The sequence below is a fragment of the Salminus brasiliensis genome, chromosome 6 (assembly GCF_030463535.1).
Source record: "Salminus brasiliensis chromosome 6, fSalBra1.hap2, whole genome shotgun sequence".
Taxonomy (NCBI): domain Eukaryota; kingdom Metazoa; phylum Chordata; class Actinopteri; order Characiformes; family Bryconidae; genus Salminus; species Salminus brasiliensis.
The window spans coordinates 44,477,279-44,496,027 of record NC_132883.1 but is presented as its reverse complement, the minus strand read 5'-3'; the positions used below and the strand labels follow the sequence as shown (position 1 = coordinate 44,496,027).

At 45.6% G+C, this 18,749-nt stretch overlaps 1 protein-coding gene across 1 annotated transcript in view; it reads left to right on the top strand.

Moving 5' to 3' along the window:
- Positions 1 to 12,546: 12,546 nt before the first annotated feature.
- Positions 12,547 to 18,749, top strand: part of LOC140557838 (transmembrane protein 132C-like) — a 125,068-nt gene continuing 118,865 nt past the window's right edge. Inside the window, exons 1-2 of the mRNA XM_072682631.1 lie at positions 12,547 to 12,692; positions 14,749 to 14,873. Of these exons, the coding sequence (XP_072538732.1) occupies positions 12,547 to 12,692; positions 14,749 to 14,873 (271 nt within the window). The remainder of the gene's footprint in view (positions 12,693 to 14,748; positions 14,874 to 18,749) is intronic.

Below are 18,749 nucleotides of genomic sequence, written 5' to 3'. Positions count from 1 at the left end.
ATGCTGTTGGCAGGGTTGTGGAGATGGAGGTTGGTGCTGTGGGCTGCAGCTCTAACCCTGAGAAATCACACTGTGGTGATTATTGGCTGTAGATTGGTGCAGGATGGAGCGAGATTGTGGAATAAAGCTTGCACACACTCTCTGGTGAGTTGACTGCAGGAATGATTTTGTGTGTGTGTGTGTGTGTGTGTGTGTGTGTGTGCGTGTGTGTGTGTGTGTTTGCTGGTCATTTGGCTCTGTGAGCAGCACAGGGAACAGAACTGTCGACACAACTCAAAGTAGAATTTATTACACCTGCTACCGATGACCTTGAGCAAAGTTTACCAATATTTCAGAGTCGGGGGGGTATGTGGGGGGGTCAGAGTGTGTCTGGGGGACAGGGTGGGGGGGGTGGAGTAATGTGCGCATGTGTGATTTTTGCGTTAGGTGGAGAATCAGGTATACAGCATTTGTAGCCCTGCCCATCCATCTACATCAGCTTAGTCTTGTCCCATTATCTACAGCAGCATATCCCTGCCCACTCAGCCTATAGCAACTTAGCCACGCCCATAGAGCTTACAGCAGATTAGTCCCGCCCATATAGCAGTCAGCTTCGCCCATTGGTTTACAGCCGTTTGGCCTGCCTTTTTATTTACAGCAATTTAGCCCCGCCTATTAATGAAAAGAAGTTTTAGCCTATAGCAACTTAGCCCCGCCTATTCATCTTACAGCAGTTTAGCCCCGCCTATTTAGTCTACAGCAGTTCAACCCTGCCGATTCAGCCTTCAGCAATTTAGCCCTACCCATTCAGCCTATAGCAATTTAGCCCCACCCATTCAGCCTATAGCAATTTAGGCCCGCCCATTTAGCCTATAGCAATTTAGGGCCGTCTATTAATCTTACAGCAGTTTAGCCCCGCCTATTAATCTTACAGCAGTTTAGCCCCGCCTATTAATCTTACAGCAGTTTAGCCCCGCCTATTAATCTTACAGCAGTTTATCCCCGCCTATTTAGTCTACTGCAGTTCAGCCCTGCCGATTCAGCCTTCAGCAATTTAGCCCCACCCATTCAGCCTACAGTAGTTAGCTTCACCCATTCCTTAAATTTAGCCTGCCTATTTATGTACATATACTTAGGTCCACCCATTGGCCCCGCCCACTACTCTAAAGCAATCTAGCCCCGCCCATTCATTTACAACAATTTAGCCCAATAAGGCAACAGCAATTTAGCTCCACCCATTCTGCCTGTAGCAGTGTAGCCCTGCCCATCACTCTTAAGCAATTTAGCCCCAACAATTAGCCTACAGCAATCTAGCCCCACCCATTCATTCACAGCAGTTTAGCCCCACCCATTCATTCACAACAAATTAGCTCTACCTTACTAACCTACAGTGATTTAGCTCCGCCTTGATGTCTAAATAATCAGTGTTTCAGGAAGATCTCCCTAACTCAGATTCCTCTGTCTCTGTCGGGACACAGCCGATCGATTGGCTCGGTCGTCGCCATGGCAATGCTATAGAAAGAGGCATGAAATGATAGTGTTCATGTGTTTGCTTTGCGGTACATTATCAGTTCTACTCGTTTCTAAGCGAATGAATTGTGCTCAGGAGTGTGAAGGCCTTTTTCTTTACGCTGAGTCTGAAAACAGAGTGTTGAGAAATAAAAAAGTGTGTGAAAGAGAAGAAAGGGTAAAAGCCTCTCTCTCAGCACTCGCGTCAGCTCTCTGAGGGAATTTAACCTCTGCTGTTCACGCTTTCGTCTTTTTTTCCTCTTTTCTTTCCCTGTGATAGCCTGCAACCCTCCTGCAGCTGGCCACAGCTTTAAATAACGACTGGAGGGAGTTTTACTCCCTGTAACTCTCGCCAGGAGTTTGAGATGCACTAGCGTAGCAGCCTTCCTCCTATCAGATCTGGAGAGGCTCACAGCAGAGTATTACTGTTTTTTTTGGTACGGTGCTGCATGGTTGCTAGGTGGTTGCTATGGTGTTGATACATCATTGCTATGGTATTTCAAGTGGTTTCTATGATTTTCCAGGTGGTTGCTACGGTATTCCAGGTGGTCGGCACGGTGCTGCATGGTTGCTAGGTGGTTGCTATGGTGTTAAAACATCATTGCTATGGTATTTCAAGTGGTTTCTATGATTTTTCAGGTGGTTGCTACGGTATTCCAGGTGGTCGGCACGGTGTTTGCTATGGTGTTGATACATAGTTGCTATGGTATTCCAGGTGTGTCCATATAATATTCCAGGTGGTCGGTATGGTGCTGCATATTTGCAAGGTGGTTGATATGGTGTTGATACATGATTGCTATGGTATTCCAGGTGTGTCCATATGATATTCCAGATGCTTGGGACTGTGCTGCATGTTTGCTAGATGGTTGCTATGGTATTTTAAGTGGTTGCTATGGCATTCCAGGTGGTTGGTATGGTGCTGCATGGTTACTAGGTGGTTGCTACAGTGTTGATACATGGTTGCTACTGTGTTGATACATGGTTGTATGTTATTCCAAGTGATTACTATGGTATTCCAGGTGGTTGGTATGGTGTTGCATGGTTACTAGGTGGTTGCTATTTGGATGTTGCGAGGTGGATGCTATGGTATTTCATGTGGTTGTATTTAAAGTCTGCAGGCTAACAGCGCTAGTCTTATTTTATTGTTGGTAAGTTGTCCAATCAGGATTGTTTCTTCAGTGTTATATTCAGATACAGCCAAGCAGGCTCTCCTATTGGTTGAGACTTCACTGGTAGAACTGAAAGCCTAATGCCATCCATCAGAAACCAACAAAGGAATCAACCCAATATTATTCTGATTTCTAAAGGGACCGGTTTCAACATCACTCAGTTCCTCCTGGGGGCAATGAGTGCAGCCTTAAGTAGCCGAATGCATTCATTAGAAGGGGTGTCCACAAACTTTTGGACGTTCACTGTGTATTCAGTTTAGATTCATGAGAAATGAGTGAGAAATAACTGAGACTTCAACGGGTTTAAGCTTTAGTTCACAGCCGTGTGTCATTATGTGAAGTAGACAGAAGGGCTGCTGTGGTGGAGTGTGTGTGTGTGTGTATGTGTGTGTGTGTGTGTGTGTATGTGTGCCACCTGTACTGTGTTCTTATCTTGCTGCTTCAGCAGCGCAGAGCAGTATGGGACCACCTCAGTGGAAGAGTGCCCCCAAAGTGTTTTCGCAGGTGTTTGAAGTGTAAGAAATGTGTGTAGAGGAGGACCCTGGGGCGCAGCACTAAAACACTAACACACACACACACACACACACACACACACAGACATTCATAAAAAGGACACACTCTCATGCTGTCTCGCTTAATCTGGAGTTTAAAATATGTGTCCTGACTGACCGGAACCCGATTATTCATATCAGGTTCTTTCAGGTTCAGACATCATTTCTCAGACACACTAACTGTCCTAAAGTTTGTGGACGGCCCCCTCCAGTGTTTCGCCTGAAATGAAGGATGTAACACCCTCTACTTTTCACAGAAGACTTTACTCAAGCCACATGAGAGCATCAGTGAGGTCAGGTCCTGATGTTGGATGATAAGCTCTCCCTCTCCAACTCGTCCCAGAGGTACTGGATGGAGCTCCATCTTCGAGCCAGAGAACCCCACGCCCTGATGCTGTGAAAGGTTGAGAGGTTTCTCTGAAGCTTTAGCTTCTTGAACAGAACTGAAGAACTTAAAACTTCACACCATCCATCCTATCCATCCTTCAACATGATGCTGCCACCACCATGCTTCACTGTTGGAATAGAGTTTGCTGTGTTTCCGCCACCCATAGCATTTTCAACGTGGGCTTTAAAGCTCATTTTTGGAGCCTTGAACCTTCTCACATTTGAGCTGGTTCACTCTGATGCCCTCTGGGAAACTCCAGATGTGATGTGGTTTGACCTCAGTAGTGGCTTTTTTAGGTGCTCTCGATATGGTTGACTTGTGGACCTTCAACTCTGAACTGAACGCTGAACTCTGTAGGTCTTTCAAAGTGATTGTTGGCCTCTCTGCAGCTTCCTTCCTTCACAGGACTTCTTGTAGGTCTGATGCTGAGGTTTGAGGGACGGTCTTGTCCAGGCCAGTGCTGATCCAGATCCTTTAGGCACTGTAGCCTTTTCCGATCTTCTGCAAGTCTAGAACTTCAGCTCTGATTTCCTTCGAATGTTCTTTGGTCTTCAGTTTCACGACTTAACCGACAGTCTGATGCACAGTCCTTAAATAGAGAAGGTCATTCATCCAGAAAGGTGGACGTTATTAATGATAAAAGCCAACTGTGTCCTAGTGAGGGGTGAATTACTGCATGGACAAAAGTATTGGGACACCTGCTATCTCTTTGCTTCTTCTAAAATCAAGGGTATTAAAAAAAGAGTCTCTCCTGCTTTTGTTGATGTAAATGTCCTTACTGGCTTTTTACCTTTCTACATTGCTGTGAGGATTTGATTGCATTTAGCGACAAGAGTTTAATTGAGGCCATTAAGGATGTTAGATGATCACCACCTCACCTCATCCCCAACTCAACTCCACTGCTCCACAGCTCAATGCTGGTGGGCTTTATACCATAGAGTGATCCAGAGAGTCCTATTCTACTGGCAGTATGTCTCTGCAGGGACTAGACGAGCTGTTTGTGTGAATGCTGAATTCATTAGAAGGGGTGTCCACAAACATTTGGACATTTGGACAGTATAACCGGAGGTTGATTACAGATAGACTCATAAATACAGTCCGATGCTGATCTGGACGTGAGCGAGCGGGGACGCTCAGATGTCAGCTGCTCCAGGTTTAATTATGCTCTCCTTTTCTAGCTCTGAGAAATTATGAGCACTTGTTTTTGAAATGTGAAATATTGATTGCGGAGCTGTGTGTGGTGTGTGTGCAAGTGCGACTGTAGAGGACTGTAGAGGCCTAGCTTATGATTATAGTAACAGCACTCACGCTTTCAACACTTTTCGGAGTTATAATGACTCCCAGCATGCACTATTTTGCTTTGAATAGCGTTTATTTCATTCATTTATTCAAATAAGTTGCATTTCCTCGATTTGTAAAGCCAAGAACCTTCTGTAGAACACCCGAACCGTCCGCCGCTCAGGAACGGCTGGCTCTCGGAAAAGGCTGACGGTTTTCTCCTGGCTGGTCTGACGGCAGGCCCTAAAGTTATATAGTGGGGTCTGGCTTCATAATTACGGTAATTACACTTTCATTACTTTTCTGCATCGTTAGAATTCCCAGCATGTTGTTTCACTGTGAACATGTCTTTTTTTTGTTGTTGTTGTTTTATTAATTGCATGGGTGTAGGATTGATCTGGAACCTGGAGGGGGGCACTTTAATGTTATGGGGGGAATTGGAGTTCAGAAATGAACAGCCTGCAGTTTACACCGTGCTTTAATCACAGCACCAGTTTAATAAGAGGAGCAGTTCCTTTGTTATGTGGCAAATTAGGTGGCGACTTAAAGACATAAACAAAACACATAAAAAAACAATGTTTGTTTATCAAACCAGAAGCAAGTCGCCAGAAGCGAACCGCTCTGCTGACGGCAGTGGGCCTTTTTATTTCTTGAAAGACTCAGACTGTGAGAATAGTGGCCTATATTTCTCCACTGAGCTCCACTTCTAGCATTATTGTGGACTCAGGCGCCAGTGTACGCAGTCATGTGATAAATTAGGACACCCCATGAAAACCTTTGTCTTTTTATTATGTATTCAAACATCTGGACGTTTCGACCTTTGTGTGATTAATACTGAGAGATGGAGGCAATCTAACTAAACTCACACAACCGAAGAAATGCCTTAGAAAAGCAACACTTAATGTTGCACAATAATAATGTGAGGAACGATTCAAACACCGTCCTGGACTAACATATCCCTTCAGAATGTGCGGTGTAATCTAGGAAACCCAACCCTTGATGCTAAAGGGGTTCATTTGACCTGCTCTGTTGAATTTCCTTGTTCTTGAACACTGAGAACAACACAAGCGCACTCCAGAATGTCTGGAAATCACAGATTTGAAGCATTTCCGTGAGCTAATTGCATCTCAGAAAAGTCCCCTCTCTGGCAGTGGCTGGTTTTATGATTATGGTTATTATGCTTTCAGTACAGTAGTGATTCCTAGAGTGTGTGATTTCACTGCAGAAGGGTTCTGTTTTTTTTGACTCTCAGTTTGAACCCCTTAGCCCCGAAATGTCAACGCAAGCCTAGTTTCGTATCACAGCAGAGAACACGGCTCCACTGCCTCCCAGCCCACAGTTCTGGGGAGGGGGCTTTTTACTCCTCTAGCCGATGCCTGACCTTAGGGTCATGTTTGACTGCTCCGGCGTCTCCTGTTCTTTTGGTCAGTGCTTTTTTGCCATGGAGATTATACAAACTGCATTATATTTGCGTTTTTGAGACCTGCATGGCGCCCTCTCTGGTCATCACATGGAGGAGCTGTAGAGTCGTGGAGGAACTTACATGAGCTGCAGTTTTACTGTTGGAGCGTCCACTTACCGGGGGGGGGAAGCCGCTCTGCTTCTGGGCTGGAAGCTCAGTGAAGACGGTCTGAGACACTGAGGCTCGGTCTGGGAGATGGGGGCGGGTCTGATAAATGCGTAGGCCTCTGGCTCAGACTCTGGTTGTAGATTTGACAGCATGGCAGACAGTTTTGGCTTCATTTCTACAAAACGGAAAGGAGCGGAACCACGGCGGCCGCTGGTTCGAAGGCAGCTCAGAGTGGAGGGGGTTAAACAGCTTTGTGAAGGTTTAAGATGGTTCAGGCTTCTGTTCTCGAGGCAGATGTTCTAAGCAGCTCTCAGAGAGCCTGGAGAGTCTCGGAGAGTCTGGAGTCTCCTCCATCAGTAGTCATGAGGGATCGTGGCTGATGAACGGAAGTGAAGGCTCCACCCCCCCCAAACCCACCTCCCGCCACCCGGCTGATGAGAGGCCTCAGTGTTGGCGCTGATTTATGATGTCACGCACCCATAAAGGGCACTGCGGAGCAGGAAGACATTCATTAGAGGCCCGTCCAGCTTTTTAGTGAAGTCCAGGGGAGCCCTGCAGAATACTGATGGACACACAAATCTGCACTTGTCTTCTTCTTCTACCCACTGACTACCCACTCTCCGGCACACAGTTCACACACACTTACACACACACACCCATACACAAACACTCACTGACTAATAAGCGATGTATACAGTCTTTGATGTTCGCTGTTGCCTTGCAGCTATTGAGTCAGAATTGTTCACAATGGTGGGAAACGGAACCAGTGCCTGTACGGCTACCTTCAGGTGAAAGTGGCCCAAAAAATCTGATCAGCCCAAAGACTGGCCCAAGTCGAATCTGACATTTCCAGTTCCAATCTGAGCCACTTCCACTTATGTGATACAGTCTGATGCTACATCTGACTTTTACCTCAATCCAACTCCACATTCCTCATAAATGTGTGCTGACAAGCGAGCATTGCTCAGTTGTGGAGCATGAACTGTCCAGACAAATATACAGACAGACATGGCCCAGTAGATCACCAAGACTGGGATTCAGTACCTCGCAATTAGCTTAGTCTAAAACCCGGGCTTAAACACTATGCTACGATAGTCATGTGATCAAACACACAGGCGTCTATCATTAACCGACAGTCTGATGCGCAGTCTTTAAATAAAGGAGGTCGTTCATCCAGAAAGGTGGACGTTATTAAAGATGAAAGCCAACTGTGTCCTAGTGAGGGGTGATTCACTGCATGGACAAAAGTATTGGGACACCTGCTGACCTTTGCTTCTTCTGAAATCAGGGGTATTAAACAAGAGTTTCTCCTGCTTTGGAGTAACTGTCTCTACTGTCCAGAGAAGAAGGCTTTCTACTTCCATTGCTGTGAGGATTTGATTGACATCGCCCAGTAGATCACCAAGACTGGGATTCAGTACCTCGCAATTAGCTTAGTCTAAAACCAGGGCTTAAATACTATGCTACGATAGTCATATGATCAAATACACAGGCGTCTATCATTAGGATTCCAGAGAACGTGAACGTGAAGAGTCATATGACGAGTCCGGATGCGTGACAAAGACAAAACAGCCCCGAAATTCTGATTTAGTGAGGAAATCGGATTTGGGCCAGTTTACCTGCTTAAAGATCTTTTTTGGAGTGAAGCCTGAGTGGTGGAGGGATACATGCAGGGTGTTGTGTGGCAAAAAGTAGTCCCAGCTACAGCTTCATTTTTCACATTTACAGCAATTATTTTTTTTACCATCTTCCTCATCGCCATTGTAAAGAAATTCGAGTCGGTAGGTTTTTATTTGCAGTGACCCACAATATCACAACAAACCCCCACTCTGACTGGGTTCATGTCAAACACTGAATTTCACTAAAATAATAAAGCGTCTCACTTTAACGGCTCAAATCACAGCTCATCTCCAAGCTGGGGCTCTTCTCGGCCGTTCCTTCAGCTTTACGTTTGTTCTCCAAAGAGACAAACCCAAGATCTGAACACCTTCATATTAAACAAGTGCAGCTCAGGCCCCTGGAGTTCTGCCCTAACAAGCAATGAAGTCTTATACCCCACAAGTTAGCATTGAGCGCTAACTCCACTCAGCCCAAACCCTCGCACTCGAACCGCACGGAGATGTTCAGTGGTTTCTGACACTTGTTGACCCCGCCCCTGCGATCCGTAAACATCCGGCTACGCTTATTTGTTAGCATCGCTAAAAGCAGCAGTCTGGAGGATTTGGTCCGGTGTCTCCAAACTTCTGACAATGTAGTAGTCAGTGTAGTCATAACTCATACTCACTTATCCACACACTCTCTCTCTCACTCTCTCGCTCGCTCGCTCGCCCTCACACACTCAAATCAAAGGCGTCGGGTGTCCCATGTGCCCTGTAGCTCTTTGATATCCCATAATGCCATTCTGCTGCCCACACAGCTCGTAGATCTATGACTCAGCCCATCAAACCTCCGCTGGCCTTCGCCAATTAGCATCCAATTAAAGGGACCAGACGGCTCGGAGCTGTTAAAGCATGGATACGGTTACAGCGCTTCCACCTGGTAAAGCCGGCGCACCAGCGCTATCTGCAGCAGCCAAGTGGCAGCATTAATATTTCTTACACAAGCTGAAACCTAATGGGCTCTAAAGGCCCTACCTCACTTCCCCTAGACACTTCCACTTGTGGTGGTCACTGCATGGGGCAAAATTCCCATGCTGGCATCCCAACTGTTAGGGGTTTCTGAAGATATGTACATACATTTACATACAGTACTATATATATACTGTATATATTTATATATATTGATATATATATATTGATATATTCTCTGATTTTACTCTTTATAGGCTGTGTTTAAGAAAAAAATAACATTTCATTGTATTTCATAAACTAAGGACAACATTTCCTCTAAATTCCCCCCAAAATATTACTATTTAGAGCATTTATTTATTTGCAGAAATGACAACTGCTCAAAAACAACTTCTCAAATAATGCAAAGAAATTAATATTTAAAATTTGAACAACACAGTGCTAATATCTGACCTTTGAGAGCATTCAGAAATCACTATGGTGAAATAACCTCGACTGCCAATCATGTCTCATGTCTCGGCCGGCTCTCCACCAGTCTTTCACATTGCTGTTGGGACTTTATGACATTTATAGTCTGCAGATTCAGGAAACTCAGCTTAGTTTTGATGAAAGGTCTGGAAAAAAGTGGTCTCATTTTTTTCTAGGGCTGAATATGTAAGAAACACTGAATGAGCAGGTGTCCCATTACTTTTGTCTATAGAGTGTATGATGGACATCTTTGTTGGTTTGAGAACCCCACACTTGGCTTGCCCTGGCTATACACTGAACACTGAAAAAATGGAGGAGGAACCTCTTAAGTATGCTTTGAGGAACCTTTGAGGAACCTTTGAGGAACCTTCAAGTAAATGTTCTTTGAAAGTTACTTAAAGCATCTTAGAAGGTTCCTCCAGAGTTTTAACCTGAGGTTCCTCAAAGATCTTATACTTTGTACTAAACCATTCACCTCCTGTCCAGCTGTCCTGCTTCAGCCTTCTGCTTGAGATCAGTGTCCTCCTGATAGGTTAAGAGGTTCCTCTCAAGCTTTAATTCTTGAGCAGAACCGAAGTGGATTCGCACCTTCCATCCATCAGTCCCAGAAAGCTCCTTTTTCTCTCTCATCTGACCACTAAAGAACCTTGCCTGGGTCACTCTGATGCTCTCTGACGAATCGCAGATGGACTAATAGCTTTATTTGAGCCACCTGGTCATGGCGACCATAGGCCGTTGGTCACATATGCTGTTGTGGAGCTTCCCATTCTTCGGGTCAGTGCTTTTCTATGGAGATTATATACACTGTGTCAGCAGTGGGTGCTCTATTAACAAAGGGCGTTCTTCAGAGGTTCTTTAGTGAGGGGAACGGTTCTGTACACAGAACCTTGACCACTCAGTGAACCCTTTGAATTCTTAGGGGTCTTTGTCTCTGGCAGTACAGTGAAAGCCCTGCTGTAAACAGCTTTAACAGATGTTATGGGTCAAGGAACTGCAATGTCATGTTTTTTTTTAATGATTAATTATTTAATTATAAAATTATTAAAATATCTTTTTTGAAAAATTGTCAGAAAGGCAGAAACAGAGGCAGATTATACCAAATGACCAATATCGTTTATTAGAGCATTATTAATTATTATTCACCCTAACGAGAGACTGTAGCTCCGCCTCCTCAGTGTATATCACAATACCTACATTTAGAGCGTTATTAATTATTATTCACCCTAATGAGAGACTGTAGCTCCTCCTCCTCAGTGTATATCACAATACCTACATTTAGAGCATTATTAATATTCACCCTAATGAGAGACTGTAGCTCCGCCTCCTCAGTGTATATCACAATACCTACATTTAGAGCGTTATTAATATTCCCCCTAACGAGAGACTGTAGCTCCGACTCCTCAGTGTATATCACAGTACCTACATTTAGAGCAGTATTAATTATTATTCACACTAATGAGAGACTGTAGCTCCGCCTCCTCAGTGTATATCACAATACCTACATTTAGAGCAGTATTAATTATTATTCACCCTAATGAGAGACTGTAGCTCCGCCTCCTCAGTGTATATCACAATACCTACATTTAGAGCAGTATTAATTATTATTCACACTAATGAGAGACTGTAGCTCCGCCTCCTCAGTGTATATCACAATACCTACATTTAGAGTGTAGCTCTGTTAGACTGTAGCTCCGCCTCCTTAACATTTCCATCATTTCCAGATGAAGGTAACATATTATATCTAGTCTTTCAGCTTATTGATGTATTACAGACACTGTGTTGATGTAATGTGGTTTATTCAGTAGTTTTCACGTCCTGGCCTTCCAGGGTAGGAGGCTTCTTCCCAGGCTTCTTCAGTCTAGTGCGTTTCAGCTACAGCTACAGTTTATCCATAATTCCTGGCTGATAACTCCTGAAAGAAACAATGATGAGGCCATTAAGGCAGCGTATCCATGCATCATTGTTCTGTAGAGATGAATGGAGCGTGAATGGGAGGTGAGTTGGGGCTTATTTGTCTCGGGATTAGAACTGGGGTGTAAATCAGGCTTCGGCTGTGAATGGTGACAAATTGCCACATCGCCTTGTTCTGATTAATGAACACGACTCACTTCCTCCATATCAATAAAGCTCTCGCTGCGCTTTATTGTCCTCTGCGCTCGGCAAGTGGGCGTATGGGTGAGTGTGTGCACGCAGTGTGTCAGCGCACTGGGCTGCTGGAGGAGTTCCTTAACAGGGACAAAAGTATTGGGACACCTGCTCATTCTAATTGTTCTGAAATCAGCGGCCTTTAAGAGTTGATTCTGCTTCTGTTGGAGTAACTGTCTCTACTGTCCAGGGGAGAAAGCTTTCTACTAGATTTTGGAGGAGCATTGCTGTCAGGATTTGATTGCATTCAGCAACAACGGTGTTAATGAGGCCCACCTCATTCCCAACTCCCCAACTCACCCCATTAAAAAGTATTAGTACAACTGGTTCATTTTTATCTGCTCCAGAGAGTCCTAATCTATTGGCAGTACATCTGGGTCAGCAACTGGTGTAATTTAAAGTAGCGGAATGCATTCATTAGAAGGGGTGTCCACAAACATTTGGACATATAGTGTATAAAAGGCTAATAATATTCACCCTAATGAGAGACTGTAGCTCCGCCTCCTCAGTATATATCACAATACCTACATTTAGAGCGTTATTAATATTCACACTAATGAGAGACTGTAGCTCCGCCTCCTCAGTGTATATCACAATATCTACATTTAGAGCATTATTAATTATTATTCACCCTAATGAGAGACTGTAGCTCCGCCTCCTCAGTGTATATCACAATACCTACATTTAGAGCGTTATTAATATTCACCATATACACCATCTAAAAACAGACGGGTGGGAAAATAACTGACATGCCAAACGAGGCGGAGTGAACGAGGGAGACGTTCTGGAGATTTCCAGCAATCACATACAGGCCGTCCGCTCCAGCCCAGTGTGTCTGGCCTGCTGGATATGTCTTGAGCTTTAGAGATAGTGTTAGATTGGAGGAGAAGCCTTATCCCATCAGCGAGAGATCAGCGCGCTGATGCTTCACGGCGGACGGCTCTTTAAACCCCAGCAGGCCACTGACGGAGCAGATGAACCGCCAGATAGCCGGCCTCCATTTCTCTCTATTACTGCCAGGGCCCTCACCACATGGATCAGGGGAGGGCTCCTGGGAGAGAGGGGGAGGTGAGATAAAAAGCCTAACAAAAAATCCGGAATCGGCTGCTTATGGTGGTTTGCTTCATTTTGGAGTTGATAATAAGGTGGATAGTGCTGTCCAGTGTGCTGCTGAAGGTACCTGACCCTAAGGGGCACCATGCTGCCTAATTCCAGGTGTGGGTTTGAGGGCCCCCAGCAGCATTGAGATGTGGAGCAGTGGAAGAACCGTGTTCTCTGGAATGATGAATGGTGGAGCTCCATCCAGTACTTTATGGGGTGGTGGTGATCATTATCCAACATCATGCAATCAAATCCTCACAGCAATGCTCCTCCAAAATCTAGCAGAAAGCCATCTTCTCTGGACCGTAGAGACAGTTACTCCAACAGAAGCAGGATCAGCTCTTATTAATACCCTTGATTACAGAAGGAACAATGAATGAGCAGGTGTCCCAATACTTTTGTCCATATAGTGTATATAAGGCAGTGATAGTTCATGGTTCCACGATTGTTCGTTGTGCCATATGAACGTACAATTACCTTCTATTTAGTCTTATATATATAAAAATACATACACTATATGGCCAAAAGTATATGGACGCCCACTTTTATATCAGCCCATTTGACATCCCAACCTTGAAAAACCCATTTCTCAAAGCTCCAGATGTTCAGCTCCTGCCCAGTATCAACCGCTTCCAGAGGCAGTTTAGGACTCTAGGACAGTAGTGAGTGCTCCTGCACTTACGGTTGATCAGGGCAGCTCTAGCAGGGTCGACATTTCTGACATTTCTCTGACTTGCTGACATGTAAAGCATCTCATGGCTGTTTGCGCTTGAGAACACCTGACCCTGAACCATTAGAAGGAGCTGTCCACATACTTTTGACCACGGAGTGAACAAGACATATGGGCCTTTTAGGACAGAACAATACAAGATACCCAGACTTTTAGCGCAGTCGTATAAAAGGCAGTAAACGTTTATAGGTTTGCGATGAAATCTGACACCTTAAATAGAAGCTTCATTTATTGCTGCTTTAGCGAATCACGGAAAACTGCTGACTTTGAGAGCGAACAGAGGAGCTTCCTGTTTGCCGTGGTCCGGTTCTTTAGGATTTTACTGCATTTCTTGTGGCCGTTTTTGTTTTTTTTCCCTCTGGTCCAGACCTCGGAAAGTGCCCTGCTTTGTAAATCATTATTTCTGCGCCGTCTCCGCCGATGAAGCGCCTCGTTTTTCAGTATCATTAATTTCTACTGGAACTTTAAACTGGCATAATGTTGTATTCCATATCGATTCGGCGCACGCGCTCCCTCTGCACGTTTAACTGCATTTCGGAGGTGCGGCCGCATACATCATCCCTCAGATGATGCTTGTGAAAGCAAAAAGCTTAATAAATTATTTTTGACAGGCCGGCACAAAGTCAATAACCCTTATTAATTACAATTGATGTAAAATATGGCGGCAGTAATACACCAAGACTGAGAACAATCACCCAGCCCAGAGAGAGCGAGCGAGAGAGAGAGAGAGAGAGAGAGAGAGAGAGAGAGACATTACAGGACATCCCAATCTCCCCGATCTCCCCGATCTCCCAGTCTACCAGAACTAAACATGGAAATCCATCAGGAAAAGGTCCGTGGTCTCCTGTGTTAAAGGGGGGGTTGGGGGGGGGGGTTACCTACACACCTACTCTGATACAGATTATTGATCACCTGTTAAAATGAATAATTACAGTTCTATATTAACAGCATTTATCTGAGGCTCTTATCTAGAGCCACTGTAGTGTTCGGAGTCTTGCCCAAGGACTGGTGGTGTGGCGCAGCGTAGTGACCCAGGCCGGGAACCGAACCCCAGGGGTGGTGGAATCTGATGTATCACACCATCCAGCATATTACTAAAATAAAATATTACTGTAGTTATACACTATATACTATATAGCAGAGCATCCCAGTCTATTGGTCAGTGCTTTTCTGTGTGTGTGCAGGGTTTACCTTGGACGATCTGTGATTATCCGCTCTCTCTCTCTCTCTCTCTCTCTCTCTCTCTCTCGCTCTCTCGCTACACCCCTGTGTCCGTGTTTAAACCTGTTTTAGATTCAGACAGGTTGATGTTGCTGCCCTGAAGCAGCTCAGATCACTGACCCTGCTCCTGTCCTCCAGCGCTCCGGCTCTCCGTGTCCACTCCGCTCACCCTGCCCTCTCCCTCTCAGTCCTGCATGGTCAGTCAGAGGAGGAGCGACTACCCCCCTCTCCACCCCTCCCAGGGCAGCAGAGAGGCTTATGTGTGTCCATCAGCATGACAGCACTGTGTGTGTGTGTGTGTGTGTGAGGGTTTCGCATGCAGCTCTTCTGCCCTACAGCAGGGATGTCCTTGAGGTTTGGTGACCTTCACAGTTTTGCGAGTTTTTTCCCACCTGATCCAGCTCAGCAGTTTGTTTCCAGACCTACGAGCGTTTGTGTGTTTTTCTGGAGGACATCTCCAAACTCTGATGGACACAGACTGACCAGTCCGCCAGACTCAGAGAGAGGTCCTCCAACTTTCTGTGGACTCATTTTGTAAATCAGATATATGAGGATTAAGAGCATGCTTCAAGTTTAATGAACCTCCACAAAATGTTGGAGAACCTCTGTCAGAACACACCTTCTAATTACCTTTCTGTGAAGAACCTGAAGAAGCTGAAGAAGCTGAAGAAGGTTCTTCACACTATACTTCTTATTTACTAAATGAGCTCTCCATTCATTAAAAGGTACGTCAACTTCCTGTGGACGATCCTTAATCTCTCATTTACTTAAAAGGTACTTTAGGGTGAAGGTTCTCCAACTTTCTGTGGACAGCACCAACCACCAGAAGGTACTTTAAGACAGGGGTTCTCCATCTTTCAGTGGACGATCTTTAAACATCTCATCGACGACACCAGCTAACCCTCAAACGGGCAGATCTTCTCTGTGGAACTTTCTGTGGAACATCCTTTAACCCTAAGAAGGTTCCTCTCACTCTTATCTAACTCTTATGAAGTCATGTCAGGGCGTCTAAGTGAAGCAGGGAGCTCTGCATGCTTAGTCACAGCCTGCCAGAACTTTCCTCTGAATTGGAAGCGCAGTGTGCCGCCGAGCTTCGCAAGTCGCCTGGTAAAGGTGGCTGGAATGGAGTGAAGCGGCAATGATGCAAATGATGTGAGACATTTAGTAGCATTCAGCTCCCATATTTCATTTTCTCTTTCAAACAAGTGTATCACTTTGTATACCTTTCCAGTGAAATTACTGCCAAACAGCAGATTAAAGGCCTTTTGATAAATGGCTTCCCTCTTCAGGGATGCCGGTCATGTTCGTAATTTCATTTCAGCTGCAGCTCCTTCATTGCTTTTCCGCCGCGATTGCAAGCCTCCTCTCTCTCCGGCAAACATTCGCAGCGCTTCTGAATGAGCCTCTCCAGAAATTAAACAGAGTCAACCAAGCTTGCAGGAATGAATTAACGCTGGTAATGCGCTTTGGCTTTATAGCTTAGCTTGGGTTCGAAAGGGAAAATGTGTTTTTTTTAGGAGTGTTGTTATTTGGTCTGAAGCCATCTGATGTGCAATCATGGCGTCTGGGTTGGAGTTCGCCAGCATTTCAAATATGTTGTGTTTGTGACTGCATGGCAGATCCGGTCTCGCTATAAATGAACAAAATATACAAAAAAATATATAAATAATTTGTCAGTTGTGTCGAATTTTTCTCCTAATTTGGTTCTGCCACTTAACCCACCCCTTCAGAACTAACACTGCTCCCAGCATTAGGAGTTGTAGGGACTTAACATACTTAATGTGGGGCCCTGGTGGTCCCACTGTGATCAGAAGGTTGCTGGTTCAAATCCCAATCACTCCCGAGTGAGCACAGTTGGCCTTGCTCTCTCTAGGGTGGGTAGATGGCGCTGTCTCTCCCCACATCACACTAGTGTGGCGCCGGCCGTCACTGCCGTCTGTTGAGTCGTGTACACAGCGCTTTCCTTCCCTTCCCTGATTGCCTGGTGAAAAAAGAGTGGCTGGCTGTGCATGTGTCGGAGGGGGCGTGTGTTGGTCCCGCCATCACTAGTGTCGGGGGTGTTGCGTGTGATTGGGGGGAGGAGGGAGAGAATACGGAGTACGGGTTGGGTAATTGGCGATCTAAAGCCACCTCCTGTTTTCCGACTGCCTCTTCTTTTCCCGGCATCGCCAAGCAACCAGGTCTCCAGCTCCACCCCTCCAGCTAATAGACGGCCAACATCGCTTTGAGAGAGTGAGAGAGCGCCATCTACCCACTCACAGAGGGCATGGCTAATTGTGCTCTCTCAGACTCTGGCGGCTGATGGCAAAGTTGGCATGGAGCTCGCAACCCCCTGGGCCATAGTGGCAGTGCATTAGACCCTTAAGTCGGCTTCTTTGAGAAAACCAAGGGTCGTCCAATTTTGGGTACCTAGGGAGCAGTTGAGGGTCAGGTCCCTTACTTCTCCAGTAGCAAGGCCGCTTCACTGACCTTCAGGCCATGGCTGCCCTCATTCAGAACCTCAGTGAACCTCAGAGACCCCCTAAAAGTCGACATTCTTGGCCCTGAGGCCATGAGGACTGGTCTGAGAGCAAGGGTTTGAGAACAACTGCTGTGAGGAATCAGAAGTGGTGGTTCTACGTCACTCTTTTTAAAAAAAACTGCTGCACACACTTCCTCCATCCAGTCAGTGTTCCTCAGAGATGCGTCCCACAGGATGTCCCCGAGGTTTGAGAAGCTGGTTAAGTGCATCTCTCTCAAAACTTTTGACCCAACTCCTGCTATAGCAGCTCCTCTCACTTCGCTACACTGACCATCTGATGTCTATTCCATGCTAGAATGGCCACAACCAGCTATGGGACTCTTCTCAGTTACAGTCAGGCTATCTACACCTCAGTAACGCTCTGATTGGCTGTCTGTGGGTAGGCACTGCTGTGCACGGCAAAGAAAAGAAAAAAAAGATATCTTGGTGAGAAGCAGTTTTTTGTTTATCAAGCTACACCGATTTGCCATAACATTAAAACCACCTGACCGAATCAGCTCTGGCCTGTTGTGGCATTGGACTCCACAAGACCTCTGAAGGTGTGTTGTGGTCTCTGGCACCAAGACCTCCAAGAGTTGCATTACAAGAGTTCCTCCATGAGCATCAGTGAACTTTGGCTGTTCATAATACAACGATAAGTTCTAGAATTTGGTAGATACTGACCACTGCATACCAATACACCCCACAAGACCTGCCTGGTGTTTTGGAGATGTTCTGACCCAGTCATTGTCTAGAACATCACAGTTTAGTTCTTACGCCCATTTTCCTGCTTCCACCTCCATCGCCTTTAAGAACTGACCCCATTAAATTGAACCTGATAACCAATAACTTCACCACTTTTAATGTTATGGCTACTCGGTTTAATTAAAAATATATATATATATATTACTACTCAAGTAGCGTTTTATCAAGTAGATCAAAGGATTCCACTAATTTTCCACTTATGGTCAATCTGAATGCCAATCAAATGGCCCCTTCCTGTCAAAGTTGGAGGTTCTTGACCACACTGAGGCATGAAGCCCACCAGACTGTCCCAGACCAGCAGCCGGATCGGGAAACCTGTTCTCCATCCGGTTCGTTCCTGAGAATTCCCTGTGAAAATCAAATCCTTGCTCTGGCAATTCCAAAAGAAGGCGCAAACGAGGTGTCCGCAAACTTTTGACAAGCAGCGAGCGCTCTCGTTAACGTTCCTTTGCCCTCCTGCTTCGCCATTCTGCCAGCCCCCAGGGCATATGAGGGGCACGTGGCAGGACACGCTGCATAAATCACAGTTCCACAATTGATTAGCAAATGTCCCTCTCAGCAGTTTGGAGATGTGCAGGAGTGTTTCATCGCTCCGTCCTCGGTCACTGGAGACCCAAGGAGACACGAGGTAGAGGAGGCTAGAGGGAACGGGGCAATCAGTGAGTGGATTGCACTTGAGCGTAAGGTCAGAAAGTGCTTCATCAGTAATTAGCGCAGGATTTAAAAGGCTTGTAGGGCAGAGGGCCATGCTGTCCAGCGCGTTAGTCATGCTTCGAGCAGCCGGCTGAGCGGCGGCTTCTAACCCCGC